At 52.6% G+C, this 15,187-nt stretch overlaps 1 protein-coding gene across 3 annotated transcripts; it reads right to left on the reverse strand.

Annotated features, from left to right (window-relative positions):
* Positions 1-7,540: 7,540 nt before the first annotated feature.
* Positions 7,541-14,861, reverse strand: SERPINF2 (serpin family F member 2). 3 transcript variants are annotated; one of them, XM_082707148.1, is made up of 10 exons: positions 14,732-14,861; positions 13,507-13,573; positions 13,324-13,362; positions 13,140-13,202; positions 12,643-12,844; positions 12,046-12,189; positions 11,697-11,900; positions 11,051-11,193; positions 9,308-9,512; positions 7,541-8,674 (listed from the first exon to the last, which is right to left on the reverse strand). In XM_082707148.1, exons 2-10 carry the CDS (start codon positions 13,567-13,569, stop codon positions 8,262-8,264), a joined length of 1,476 nt encoding a protein of 491 aa, XP_082563274.1. In that variant the 5' UTR covers positions 13,570-13,573; positions 14,732-14,861; the 3' UTR covers positions 7,541-8,261. The 3 variants fall into 3 exon arrangements, with proteins under 3 accessions (XP_082563274.1, XP_082563273.1, XP_082563275.1); XM_082707147.1 differs by having other exon boundaries at positions 14,685-14,837; XM_082707149.1 differs by lacking the exon at positions 14,732-14,861 and adding an exon at positions 14,172-14,329.
* Positions 14,862-15,187: the final 326 nt, after the last annotated feature.

Raw genomic sequence — 15,187 nt, forward strand, 5'->3', positions numbered from 1 at the left:
TGGAATTGGGTGTCTCTTTGCTTTTTCAGCCCTGGAATTCTGTGATTTCTGAAGATCAGAAAGGGCGGTGGGGAAAATATCTGACCAGAGGAAGAACTGAGCTGTGCTTTAACCATTGGTCCTGAGTGGAGGCTGAATGTGTGCCTGGCACGGCCTGGGCACTGTACAGGTCACCTTCAGGACAACACCTTGGCCCCACTCACCTGGGATGCTTAGGACCTTGCATCATGGTTGGGAATCTAAAATACTGATGTGTTGGGGCGCCTGGGTGGCTCAGTGGGTTAAAGCCTCTGCCTTCCGCTCAGGTTGTGACCCCAGGGTCCTAGGATGGAGCCCCACATCGGGCTCTCTGCTCAGTGGGGAGCCTGCTTCCCCCTCTCTCTGCCTGCCTCTCTGCCTCCTTGTGATCTCTGTCTGTCAAATAAATAAATAAAATCTTTAAAAAAATAAAAAATAGGGGCGCCTGGATGGCTCAATGGATTAAGCCGCTGCCTTCGGCTCAGGTCATGATCTCGGGGTCCTGGGATCGAGTTCCACATCGGACTCTCTGCACGGTAGGGAGCCTGCTTCCTCCTCTCTCTATCTCTCTGCCTGCCTCTCTGCCTACTTGTGATCTCTGTCAAATAAATAAAAAAATCTTAAAAAAAATAAAAAATAATAAAATAAAATAAAATAGTAATGTGGGCGGGGGGCACCAAGGGAGCTGAGTCGGTGAAGTGACTCTCTTCAGCTCAGGTAACGATCCCCAGGTCGGGAGTCTGCTTCTCTTTCTACCTCTCCTCTCTCCCTGCTCATGGGCGCACGCTCTCCCTCTCTCTCAAATAAATAAATAAGTAAATATATATATATATATATATATATATATTTTAGATTTTATTTATTTATCTGACAGAGAGTGATCACAAGTAAGCAGAGAGGCAGGCAGAGAGTGAGGGAGACAGGCTCCCTGCTGAGCAGAGAGCCCAGTGCAGGACTCGATCCCAGGACGCTGAGATCATGACCTGAGCCGAAGGCAGTGGCTTAACCCACTGAGCCACCCAGTCACCCCAATAAATAAATCTTTAAAAAAAAAAAGTGATGACATGGGAAATAATTAGTGTAACAAAATGCCTTCTAGGCAGATATGAGTGCAGCCCAAAGTCCTGTGGTGGCTCGGAGTAGGGCTGGAGAGCGCTCTGGAATATTTAGCTGAAGGAAGAGAAAATTTAGGGAAACATCACCCTGTGTGAGGCTTCAGGGAACAGAACTGGGTAGAAATTCCCAGTGCACAAGATTCAGCTTTATGTAAGAAAAAAATGTATCAACACTCAGGGTTCAAGCCTTTTGGGCGCCTGGGTGGCTCAGTGGGTTAAGGCCTCTGCCTTTGGCTCGGGTTGTGATTCCAGGGTCCTGGGATCGAGCCCCACACCAGGCTCTTTGCTTGCCAGGGAGCCTGCTTCCTTCTCTCTGCCTTCCTCTCTGCCTACTTGTGATCTGCATCTGTCAAATAAATAAATCTTTTTACTTGGGGTGCCTGGGAGGCTTAGTGGGTTAAGCGTCTGCCTTCAGCTCAGGTCATGATCCCAGGGTCCTGGGATCAAGTCCTGTATCCGGCTCCATGCTCAGCAAGGAGTCTGCTTCTCCCTCTCCCTCTGCCTGCCGTTCTGCCTAATGTGCTCTCTCTCTCTCTCTCTGTCAAATAAATAAATAAAATCTTTAAAAAAAATAGAGTACCTTTATGCAAGGCACTAAATAGATATGTGGAGGAGGAGGAAGAGATAGATGAATAAGATTCAGTGTCACACTCCAGAAATTTACTGACCAGTAACAAAGGCTGGTATGAAAACAGATCATTCCACTATAATGTGACATGTTCTATGCCAGCAGTCTCTACAGCCAATACAGTACAATAGTCATTAGTCATGTGGCCACAGAGCCCCCAAAATGTGGCCTGTCTGAGCTGCTCTAAGTGTAAAATACACACCAGACTTTGGATATTTAATATGACAAAAATATTGTAAAGTATCTCAATAATTTTAATGCTGATTATATATACTGGGTTAAATAAAATATATTATTAAAATTAATTTCACCTATTTCTTTTTTAATGTGACTACTAGAAAATCTTCAATCACATATGTAGTTTGTACTATATTTCTATTGGACAACATTGTTCTGTAGGGAATTGTGGTAATGTAGTTGGAATATATGAACCTAAGCTGAATCTTGAAGGATGAATAAGAATGAGTTAAGCTGGGGCACCTGGGTGGATCAGTGGGTTAAGCCTCTGCCTTCGGCTAAGGTCATGGTCTCAGGGTCATGGGATCGAGCCTCGCATCAGGCTCTCTGCTCCTCGGGGATCCTGCTTCCTCCTCTCTCTCTCTACCTGCCTCTCTGCCTACTTGGGATCTCTCTGTCAAATAAGTAAATAAAATCTTTAAAAAGAGAGAGAGAGGGAAGCCTGGGTGGCTCAGTTGGTTAAGCAGTGCCTTCTGCTCAGGTCATGATCCCAGCGTCCTGGGATCGAGTCCCACATCGGGCTCCTTGCTCCGCGGGGAGCCTGCTTCTCCCTCTGACTCTGCCTTCCACTCTGTCTGCCTGTGCTCGCTCTCATTCTCTCTCTCTCTGACAAATAAATAAATAAAATCTTAAAAAAAAAAAGAAAGAGAGAGAGAGAGAGAATGAACTAAGCACAGAGAGGCAGGAAGGGCATAACTATCCATGTGGACAAATTAAAATTGGATCCCTCTCTCACACCATGCACAAAAAGTAGCTCTAGCTACTTTAGGGATTAAATATGAACAGCAATTTCTGCTTTGGCAGAAACTTTCTTTCTCTTTTAAAAAAATGTTATATATTGATTTGAGAGAGCAGGGAGAGGGACATGCAGACGCTCCACTGAGTAGGGATCCCAACCCAAGGCTAGATTCAAGAATTCTGAGATCATGACCTGAGCCAAAGGCAGACCCCTCAACCAACTGAGCCACCCAAAAGATTGATAAATTTGATACTAAAGTTAAAACCTCATTTTCAGGAAGAGATACTGTTAAAAAAAAAAATGTAAACAAAAGCCTTACACTAGGAGAAAATATCTGTTACACAGGTAACTGACAAAAAAGATTTTGAATGCTAATATAGTAAAAAACTATAAATTAATACAAAAAATAAAAACTCAGCAGAAACATAGTCCCAGGTAATTCACAGAAGAATCCTAAGAGGCCAATAGACTTCTGAAAAAAGATGTTTCATCCTCACCGTAATCAGGGGAATGCAAATCAAAACCATAATTTCACGAGCGCATCTCACACTCAGCAGATGAGCAAAATTTAAACATCTGACAAGACCAAGAGTTGGTGAGGGTGTGGACAACCAGGATCCCTCCTGCCCTGCTGGTGAGGAAGTGGGAATGTAAATTGACACAACCACTTCAAAGAAGAATCTGGCACCAAAGGGGAAAGCTGTGCATAACCCTGTGTGCTGGCCTTTGCATTAAAGATGGGTAAACCCAAACCCACAACTCGGCACTTTTACTCCTAAGCGTGTGCGCTGGAAGAACTCCACACGGGTGCACAAAGTATGCGTGTACAAGAATGTTATCGTGGAGGTGGAGAAGTCTTACAGCCCTGAGAAATTGTGCCGGGAAGCCACTTATATCAACACAGATCTGTCTGCTGAGCAATGGCGTTGTGCAGTTGACTACACCTTTTTGTGTGCTCCAGTTATCTCATGGTAGCTTACAGAGAAAGAGTCATCCCTCCTCCTCCAATTGCCATCAAGGGTGTCCCACTCCTACTGAAGGAGGGGGTTTCCACTGTGTTCTCCATGGGCTCTGCTCCTGCAAGTGGCCGCTCTCTTGCCTAATCCCCATATCCCTCTCAAATATCCTCTGTCACTGCCCTCTTTGGGGACACCTTCTCATGCCACATCCCCTAAGGCTACTGCCTGTTTCTCCTGTCTCCTTTCTCACTCTTTCCCAGGAGGGAAAGAGCTAATTATTCTTGTGTTTGTACTGTCTTAGCGCCATTCCCTCCTCAACTGCAATCTTGCCCATCTCTCCACTGAAACCACTGTCTCCAAGTTCGTGGGTGACCTTCATGTTGACTACCGAAAGGACATCTCTTCCCTGGAGAGCAGGCAGTAGAGAGCAGACCATTCCTCCTTTTTGAAACTCTGCCTCTTCATACACTTCCATTCCCTACACTCCTGCCTCACATGCTGCATTTTTTTGTTTTTTGTTGGGTTTTTTTGTCTCCTTTGTCTCCTTTGCTCACTTGATCCTGGGATCTTGTAGATCTTCCATCTACATCCCCTCTTAGATTATTCTACTAGGGATGCCTTGGTGGCTCAGTGGGTTAAGCATCTGCCTTCAGCTCAGGTCATGATCCCAGGTCCGGGGATTGAGTCCGACATTAGGCTCCCCGCTCAGTGGGCAGCCTGATTCTCCCTCTGCCTGCCACTCCCCCTGCTTGTGCTCTCTCACTCTATCTCGGACTCAAAAAAAAAAAAAAAAAAAAAATTACTTCCACCAGTTCCATCACTTTATTTTTTTTTTAAGATTTTATTTATTTATTTATTTGACAGACAGAGATCACAAGTAGGCAGAGAGGCAGGTAGAAAGAGAGAGAGGAGGAAGCAGGCTATCCACGGAGCGGACAGCCCGATGCGGGGCTCGATCCCAGGACTCTGGGATCATGACCTGAGCCGAAGGCAGAGGCTTTAACCCACTGAGCCACCCAGGCGCCCCAACCAGTTCCATCACTTTAAATGCATCTGTATGTTCCCAAATATACACTTCCAGCCCTGACCAAGATATCCAACAGCCTATCTGACAAGTCCATATGGATGTCCAGTAGGTAGGACGAACATACAATTTATCATCCAAACACTCCTCAGAGCAAAACACTACAGCAAACACTACAGACATGACTTGAACTATCCCATGTTGGTCTACATTAGTATGGCATTTCAATCATGACATGTTCAAAATAGAAATCTCCAGTCAGTCATCAGATCTGTCGCTCACCCTGGTTCCCATCTCAGTGAAACCCATTTTCTCAAAAAAAAAAAAAAAAAAAATCCAGAAATCTGAACCATAAACCCCATGAGCCTTGAGCCTTTCCTTTCCCTCATGTCCTGTACAATCTACCCACAAACTCTATAGCACCACCTGCAAAATATTTCTGCATGCTGACCCCTTTCTTCCATTTCCACAGTCAACACCCTGGGCCACACTGCCTGTCTCTTGCCTGCTAACCCACGGTTGTCCCTCTACATTTTGTTCTCCACCCAGCAGCCAAGCAAGTCTTCTAGGGCTTAGATCAGACCGTGGTACCCCTCAGTTAAAAGTTTTCCACAGTGAGGGGCGCCTGGGTGGCTCAGTTGGTTATAGCCTCTGCCTTCCACTCAGGTCATGATTCTGGGGTCCTGGGATGAAGCCCCGCATCTGGCTCTCTGCTCAGTGGGGAGCCTGCCTCCCCCCACCTCTCTCTGCCTGCCTCTGTCTACTTGTGATCTCTCTCTCTCTGTCAAATAAATAAATAAAATCTTTTTTTTTAAAAGTTTTCCACAGTGAATGGATTATTGCCATCCACAACCCAGATGAAGGTCACAAACATGAGGCTGAAAGAAAGAAGCCAGACCCAAGAGAGCAGACTGTATGATTCCTTTACATGGAGTTCAGAAACAGGAAAGAGCAATCTGTTGTTAGAAGTCAGGAGAGTGGGGAGCCTGGGTGGCTCAGTGGGTTAGGGCCTCTGCCTTCAGCTCAGGTCATGGTCCCAGGGTCCTGGGATCGAGCCCCACATCGGGCTCTCTGCTCAGTGGGGAGCCTGCTTCCTCCTCTCTCTGCCTGCCTCTCTGCCTGCTTGTGATCTCTCTCTGTCAAATACATAAATAAAATCTTTAAAAAAAAAAAAAAGAAGAAGAAGAAGTCAGGAGAGTGAGGGCACCTGGACAGCTCAGTCAGTTAAGCATCTGCCTTCAGCTCAGGTCATGATCCCAGGGTCTTGGGATGGAGCCCTGTGTTGGACTCCCTGCTCAGCAGGGAACCTGCTGCTTCTCCTGTTTGTGCTCTCTCTTGCTCACTCTCTCTCAAATAAATAAATAAAATATTTTAAAAAATGTCAGAAGAAAGTACGATTTCCTGATGAGGGTGCTGGTTGCACAGGGATATATGATTCATGAGAAAATTCATTAATTCCTGTATGGTTCTGACTTATGTGCTTTGCATACTATATTTCAACAGAAGATGTCAATTTGTGTCCTGTCTAGCCCCTTCTACCACTAGATTTAGGCTGTGGGGGGCAGGGAGAGGGGGAGGAGGGATCGTGTCTGCTTGCTCACAGCCACATCCCCAGAGCCTAACACACTGCTGGGCACAGGGGCTCTGATAAGGACTTGCAGGGAGATGCAGATGAGAGCCAGCCAGACCAGCAGCAGGAAGAACCTAGGAGGCAAGGGCAGTGACCCTTGGGCGTGACGACTAGATCCAGGGCCTACAGCCAGGATGGAGAAGAGAGAGCTGAGAAAGATTTTGCAGGTAAAATTAAGTTGGTGCCTTGCTAAATTTAACTTTCCAATTACTTCTTACTCCATTTTTTAAAAAAGATTTTAATTATTTATTTATTTATTTGGCAAAGAGAGATATAGTGAGGGAGGGAACGCAAGCGGCGGGGAGTGAGAGAGGGAGAAGCAGGCTCCCTGCTGAGCAGGAAGCCTGATGTGAGGCTAGATCCCAGAGTGGGCTCTAGGCTGAGGTCAGATGCTTAACTGATTGAGCCATCCAGGTGCCTCTACTTCCTACTCCTGATTCAAGTCTCTGCTCCCACACCACCTCTTCAGGGAAGACTTCCCTGCTTTACTTCCCACAGTGCTTCCCACCCTCTGCCTCACCATCGATTTCACTTGTTCCGTGTATTACCTCTCCCCACATGGCTGGGCTGTAGGAAGCAAGAGTCCACCCCAGGCCCTTGCTCTTGACCATTGCCCTTCAGGGTCTTGGGTAGCTGCAGCCACAGGGACACCCCGCACTCACAGACAAGGGCCCACACACGTGGACACCCATGCTGCCCCCACCCCGGGGGGCCCAGGGCGAGTCCAGCCACCTCCCCCAAATCTTTAGGCGCTGACAGCCTCCTGCTGGAGCCACTGCTCCCGGCAGCCTGCCCCCCGGCTGGCGGGCGCCTGCGCCTGGCAAAAGGACTGGCATGTAATTAGAAACTCCACGGGCTCCCTAATTGCCAGTTTTCTCCCAAAGCGGGAGGCCAGCGCTATTCTGAGCCACCCCTGTTGCTGGCGGCTTGAGGCCTCTAGAGAGGAGCCGGCGAGAGCAGAGCCAGGCTGGCGTGGAGGTGGCTGTGGAGAGGGCTGGCGAGGCCAGAGGGGACTGTGCTGAGACAGGCTGGCAAGTGGCCGAGAACAGAGAACAGACGTGGCAGAGAGGGCTGCCTGCTGTCCCAGCCCAGGCCCAGCGTGGTGCTCTGTGCAGCCAGTGACCTCCTCCTGCCTTCCTCAGGGACCCCCCTGCCCCCGTGTGTGCCCAGAATAGTGACCTCAAAGCAGCCAGGGCCATTCATTCTTTATTCGGATGTCATAAAAATCACTACAAAAACTTTACAAAAGAGCCCGAGGGAACTATTGGCCTCCTGTCCCGCCTCAGCCCCTGAGACACCTGGGCAGTGGAAGAAGAGGAGAGAGAGGAAGGGAGAGTCCTGGCAATGTCGGTATCTCCTAGGAGCAGCGGGGCGTCTGTGGTGACAGGAGCATCAGGGCAGGTGGAGGCTGCAGGGCCAGGGGCGTGTTATGGCAGAAGTGCCTATATGGAAGGCTAGGCCCCCACCCACAGAGCCAGACAGGGCTCCACCGCTGGGGGCCTAACTCTCCTCTCCCCAGCCAAGGTATCCAATCCCTCCTGTGCCCCCTTCTCTGGTAAAAAAACGTGGAAGTGCCCCAGCCAGCTTTGGGAAAGACCTTCCTACCTTCCTGACAAGAGTGGACCTACAGCTGTCCCTTTGCCCAAGCTCCAAACAAGGACAACATCTGAGCCACTTTGGAAGAAAGGATGTGGGGTCCAGACCCGTTATTCCTGGAGTCCTGCCCTCGACCTGGCCCCACCCACCCCAAACTCCCCAGCTGAGGAGAGGAGACCGGAGAAGATGACTCCCTCTCCGCTCCCAGACTGCCCACCCAGGCCCCTGCTGTAATCCCACCAAGCCGTCTGGAAAGAGTCCCAGGAGTGGAGAGGCTGTTTCAGGCAGGGACTCAGGATGCTGGCAGCTGGCCTCTCACTTGGGGCAATTAAGTTGGGGGTAGTCCTCCTCTGAGGGGGGAGCAAGTTTCAAGTCAGGACCGAAGGGCTTGTCTCCGCGGGGGAAGGCTTTCTGATTCTGGAAGTAGTCCCTGTCATCCGGCGAATCCTGCTGCTCCTTGCGCTCCCACTCCGCGCTGGGGTTGGGGTTCCTCACACTGCCCACGAAGAGGGGCAGGCTGGTTGTGTCCTCAAGGATGAAGAAGAGAAAGGGGCGGTTCACGCTGAAGGAGGAGAGAGACATGCGGGACATGGCCGTGCCGGTAGCGGCGGCCGCCTCCACGCCAGCCTCGCTGAGCTCCAGCGTGGACCGATGCTGCACGCTGGTTACCACCAGCCTCTGGTCAGAGATCCCACGCAGGTCTGGGGCCTGGAACAGTTCCTGCAGGCCTGCCCGGGATAGGAGGTGACAGGTCAAAGCTGCCTTCTGCCCCACAAGCTGCCCAGACCTGCCTGGTACGATATTTGGCATTCTGGCCAAGGGACTAGTCCAACCCACAGATCCCTGCTTAACTCTTACCTAACCTCCAAGTATCAGCTTCAAGGTCACTTCCTCCAGGAAGCCCTTCCCAATCCCCTACCCCAAAGTTGGGAGGGGAGCCTTTTCTCCAGTGAAGGGGAGAGAAGCCCTCTGTCTTATCCCTTATGCTGAACTGTAAATACCTGATTCCTTATCTGCCCACCTGCACGTGACTCAGTCTTGTCAGCTGGGGACACCCAGTGTCTAGCGCAGCGCCCCTGCAGGACAGCCGACAAGACCCACATGCTACCCAGGCTCTGGAGTCTGCAAAGTTCACTCTTGGATGGAACAGGCTGTCATTCCCTGGGGCACCCCAGCTCAGCCCAGGAAAGAAAGTCCTGGGGGTGGGGGGGTCCTAGGAAGCCCTCTGACCTCCCAAAGCTCCAGAAAAGGCCAGGACACCAGTCTTCTCTGACTCGGATCCACAGCCAGCAAGGGGGCTCCCTGCTCACCCACTCTGCCTAGCCTGACCCAGAGGGCGGTCCCCTGCCCAGCCTCCTTACCCAGCCGGCTGAGGGTGGCCACCAGGTCCAGCTGATAGTTAAGATGCAGCCTGGGAAGCCGGACCTTGGTGGGTTTTTCTCGAAGTAAGGGCTGGTGCAGGATGTCCCAGCTCAGGTTGGCCAGCACTTGGGACACGTTCCACTCAAATTGGGTGGGCATAATGACCACAAAGCTCATGTTGTTCTTAAACGGAAAATGAGCCACCTACCAAGGCGGAAAGGAGACCATGTGAGAACAGGAAAGTGCCCAGACCAGCTGGGGTCTGGGTCAGTGTTCGCTTCAGAGACAGATGGACCAGGGCCATCTTCTCAGGTGTGTGTCTGGGCTCCCCAAGCCTCTACTTCCTCACCCATGAAGTCGAGTCATACTACTTGCTCACATGGCAGGCAGACCTGTGACACTCCAGTGGAGTATCAACACATCGGCTCAAAAAACGGGGACTTCCTCTTCCTTCATCTGTTACCAGCTGGCCCTGTGATTTGGGTCAAGAAATCCCCTCGGTGTCTCAGATTCAGACTACTCCAGGTTCTGCTGGGGAGCCACTGCAAAGGGTGGTTCTCTCCACACCACACCCCTCAGTAGTGACTCTGCCCCACTGTATGTAAGACTGCGCTCTGAGGTAATTTCACATGAATGGGGCTACTGCAGCTACGTAAGTATGAGAAGCACTGGGCTCCATGATTCCTGACAGCTGCAGATTCTTTGGTCTCTAGACAGAGCAGCCAGGCAGCAGAACCCCTGGGTTGGTGGAGGGGGAAGGGGGAGCACCACATCTCACTGCCTGGGTCTGCCTGCAGAGGGTGTGAAGAAGAGGGCTGAGGCCAGGACCCAAGAGACAGTGGGCAGGACAAAGTCTGGCAGGAGCTGCCTATCAGGGTGGAAGGGAGAGAAAAGGGATGCTACTCCAAGGGCCTGCGCTGCCCACAGCCCCTCTCAGGAGAGCTACAGAAGGCTGAGGCCTGTGGCATGCTGCCTTGGGAAATTAACCAACATGGCCGCCTCTGCCACAGCTGACTGGCCCAGGGATCCCCACTCAAGCTGAGAGGACCACACTGTGGCCAGAAGCAAGGGAGGCCTTCCCTTAGACAAGTCTCACATAGCACTCTATCCAATCAGAATGTTCCAGAAGGATATGGACACATCCATCTCAACCAGATCCTCCCTTCTAAGAAGAACTGTGACAGGTCACAGAGCCCAGGCTCAGGCATGCCTTGGCCTGAGTGGCTCTGTAGCCATTGGGTGGCTTCCTCTGCAGCCCCACCAACCCATGGACCCTGGTAACAAACCCCTATAAACCAAAGATCACCTGGTTCTCCATTGGGGCCCCTCTTCAAAGAACACTCCCTCACCGCTGGATCTAAAATACCTTCCCCAGTCACTAAATGATCACTTTCTTTTTTCCCCCATAGCACATACCCTATCTGAAATGATCCTGTGATTTAGGTTCATTTGTATACTTTCCTTTCCTGTTGAGAGCAGGGACCTGGTCTCCCACGTGCTAGTGAGTTCCCATGTCTAGGACAGTATCTGGCACACAGCAAACACCCAGTATCGTTTTATGAGCTTCATGAACTTCCAAGAGCCTGGAAGCTCAGTCCCCCAGGTTGGGGGACGGCTTCCAGAGCCACCTGTATCAGGGACATCACTGCAGGGAAGGCAGGGCACACCCCCCTTCACCCCTGTGCCTGCCCACAGCCCACCCCTCCCTACACCACCTCCCAGCCTGGACAATCAGGGCTGACCTGTATCTCGGGCTGCTCCAGCAGGAACCAACGCAGGGGGTACGTGTGGGCATGCATCATGTCCACAGGCACTGTGAACTGCTCGTTCAGGTGGAAACTGTCTCTCTGGGTGAGACTTGGATCAAACTTGCTCCTCCAGAAACCTAGATCCAGCAGAAGGCAGGGGCCATGTAGACCCGGGCAGGGGGAGGTTCTCTACCACCCATCTCTTCTCTGTCCCACCCAGAACCCATTCAAGGGACAAAAGGTAGAGGTCAAAACCCCAAGGGGCACTGTGCCAGGTGACACTCAGTTGATCTGAGGTTTCTTCCCTGCAGCATTTTTGAAATCTGGGCTTGCTTTTTTCTTGTGCCCCGCCATGCTCCCAGGAGCACCCCCCATCTCCCCACCAACTCAGTTTCCTCCTAGGGTTCTCTCTTTACAACAGCCTCATCCAATTCCTGGGGCCCCTCCTTGGCACACTGTTACCTGTTTCCTACCCTCCCCCAAGCCACAACCCGAAGAGCTCCCTGCCTCGTGGCCCAGCCCTGAGGAGAAAGAGAGACTCTCAGAACAAAGGTTTCTTCACAGCCCGGTTCAGCCTATGGGGCAGGAATAGGGGCAGCCTATGGGGCAGGTGGGGGACCTGGGGAGAGGAGGAACGCACTCTGGAAGTGGATGGCATTGAGCAGAAGCAACACTGTGTCATCTGGCAGCTCAGAGAGGAAATCCTCAATCTTCCCTTCTGTAGCCTCCTTCACCCATTGGTTGATGTTCAGCAGATCATCCCCCTTCCTACCCGTCAGGCTCACGGGCTTTGCACCAAACAACTGTTCTGATTGTTCCAGAAAATCCTCTTTGATGGGAAATCCTATGCAGAAGGGGCCACAAGTTGTTCCCAGGGGCTTGAGTTCCAGAGCCACCAATCCTCAGACTGGCGACCTGAGGCCAACCCCATCCCCATCACCCCTGTCCACCCAAGAGCATTATAGGGAGATCCAAGCACCAACACCTACCTTTCTGCAGGTACATTCTGGCAGCCAATCGGAATGCCCCAGGGCCCAGGTCCTGGCAAAGGTGGCTCAGTAGGTGAGGGAGGCAGGGCCCTGAGTCCACATGCAGCACCTGCTCTAACCTCCGCAGTGTCTGGTTCTGAGCACCTGGAGGGGACCACATTGGCTGTGGCCCAGGCTGCCGGCTCTTTCCCGGCCCTGCCGTGCACTCCAGTCCCTGTTGAATGCCCGTGGTGCACAGGCATTCACCTCTCGCATCCACTGAACACCCCCAAGTTCCACCTTCATCTCTGCTGCTGGCTATCTTGGGTGACCTCACCCCGTCCAAGTTGTTTTCCCTCCCTGGACCTCGGTTTCCCACAGTGAGAGCCTCCGGTCCGGCGAAGACAGTGGAGCTACATAAAAATCACCAGAAGCTTATACTTAGGTCCCATACCCAGGGATCTGACTCAAGGAATCTGGAGGTGTGCCCAGGAATCTGCCTTTTTACCAAACAGCCAAGTGCCCCCAATGAAGGAAGCACCCACTAGTAAACTGTGGAGTAGTGAGTTCCTACTGGCCTCTCAGCTCTGCTGGTCTAGACAGACGATGCTACGGTACCTAGTGCCAGGTGAGACAGGGCCAGGGCCACACTCAGAGGCGACAGGATGAGGTTGGGGCTGGTGGACCTTTGGGCGACCAGGGAGAACAGGTCTGTGGTGAAGGCCATCATGGCCTGGGCCAACCTGCGGGTCTGCTCCGGAGTTGGGGCCCCCTTGCAGTCCCTTTGGGACTTCTTCAGGGCAGTATGGCCATGGGCCTCCTACAAGGACAGATCAGGGGTCAAGAGGGTTAAGGAGTCAGCTCTGTGTGAAGGATCCCTTTCGGAGTCCCTGTGCCTGAGAACAGCAGGGCCTTGTCTCAGTCCTGATGAGAGAGGGACGAGGAAGGGTCACACAAAGGCCTGATAGAGACCGGGTCCTTCCCTCTGGTGCCTCCCACCCTCGGTCTTCTGGGCTCCGCCTCATGGCCCCGCCCCCCGGTTCCCTCGCCCCTTGATGATTGGCCCTCCTCCCTCGGACCCCGCCCACCCTTCCCCCAGCCCCACCTGGTTGTACCTGGTTGCCCAACTTGAGGAGGGTAAGCGGGGGCAGCTTTTCCTGGGTCTGCCCGCTCATTAGCTGAAGAAGGGAGGAAGCAAATGGAGCGTGACCCTTCCCACAGGTTCCCCCACCCTTGCGGGAGCCACAGGTGAGGCCCCTCGGGGCCTTCCTCCCCTTCATGCCTCTCCCTCCCCAGTACCTGCTGGTCCAAGGGCTCCATGGCGCTGGCAGGAGAGAACTGTTGAGAAAAGGATGAAGAGAGGAGAGGGAACCCCCTTATAGCCAAACCTTCCCCTGATTCAGCCCCCTCCTTTTCCTGCCCAGACCCCTGGCGCTTCCCCACCTGACTCCCGGCCCCACCCAGACCCAGGCCCAGGCTCACCACCACACTGGAACCGGGGAGGCAGGACAAGCTGAGCACCAGGAGCCCCCAGAGCAGCGCCATGTTCCTGTGCGGGACAGGAAGCCACTGTTCCCACCTGGCGGCACTTCCGCGTGGGATCGCACTCCCCACGCTGCCTGGCTTGGCAGATCCTGAGCCTCTACCGCTGAGGGGACACCCAGCTACTGCCAGCACACCCCCAAACACCAGTGGTGGTTCCCATCTCTGTGGCATGGGATGTCCCCCTGAATTGCTTTTAACCCCTCTGTATTTTCCAGTTTTTCACATTTGGGGCACTGAAAATGGTTTGGTTCATAGGGGAAATAGCAAAACAAAAGAAATCCTCATTCTTCAAGGCCTGGCCTTTTGAGTCCCACCTGGATTGGAATCCAGACTCTGTCTCTTCCCAGAGGACCTTAGATAATTTCCCTTAACTCCTCTGGACTCTGCCTTTTCTTGTAAAATGGTAGCAAAAGTCCCTACCTCCTCCCATGGTATATTGTGAGGACCAGAATAAGACAGTCTTTGTGAGCCTTGATTACAATGCCTGGCACTCAGTAATAGGGCTGTTGTCCGCCTAGCCCAAGGCCCCTCCTCTGGGAAGCCTCCCCCAAAGCCTCCTGTATACTGGGGCTCCTATCCAACCTGCTGTCCACAGGGTCCACCTTTTCTCGCTGGTCTGGTCTTGACCACAAGGGTGGACAGGCCTGAGTCCCTGAAGTCTCAGCGGGGTTGGTGGGGTAGGCTGGAGAGCAGCATTGTTGACCCAGCCAGAGAGCCCAATGAATGGCTCTGGACAAAGCCACCTTTGGACTTATGGGAAACACAGGCCTTGGCCCCCAACTCTGTCCAGGTCGGCTCCGGGAAGCCAGGCTGGCAGGTGGAGATGGGCAGGTCTTGGTCTGGCCTCAGAGCAGGTCCCACACACTCCAACCCCGCCTCCATCTCAGGGCCAGTCCTTCCAAGGGATCCTTCTATCATCCCTGGCCCCACCCCCATCACAGGGCCCCTGACCTCCAACCTGGGCTTTTGAATTATTTTGTCAAGAAAAGTCCTCCGGTTTTTCAAGTCCCAGGAAACCCCACCTTGGCTCCTCATCCCCCCCAGGAGGCTGGGAAATGAGAGGCCTTCTGAATCAATTCACTCCAGGCCCCCTCAGCCAGGACAGCAGCTCTTACCTCCTCTCCTGCCCAAACAGCAGGCCAAGCCACCCCTCCCCTTGTACCTCCGCAGGCTCCTTGCTGCTGCACACGATGTCCTCCTCTCTGGCCCCACTTGGGTACTCCCCACACTTTGCTCAGGCTCCAGTCAGCCTAGCTGAGCCCTCCCCTCCCACCGGGACCTTTGCTCTCAGCCAACCCCTGTTCAGATTGCTTTCTCTTCTGGTAAATATTGACCTGCACATCCGGTTAAACATTGATATTGGGGCCGGAAGCCCCATTCCCACCAAGGCATCTAATCCTGAGACAGCTACCTGGAGGCCCTGTGGATTTGGGTCCCCCTTCCTTCCCCCCAAGCCTGGAGAAAGGAGGTTCAGGAAAGTTGAGGAGAATGTTCTCATCTGTAGAGCAGATCCAGGAAGGACAGGGGCCTCCCAGCAACCCCACTCTAGTCGGTCAGAGAGGCTATGTGACATGCCCAAGGACAGAGCTGGGCTCAGGGTCACATCCAGCTTCCCACT

The sequence above is a fragment of the Mustela nivalis genome (genome assembly GCF_964662115.1).
Source record: "Mustela nivalis genome assembly, chromosome: 17".
Lineage (NCBI taxonomy): Eukaryota > Metazoa > Chordata > Mammalia > Carnivora > Mustelidae > Mustela > Mustela nivalis.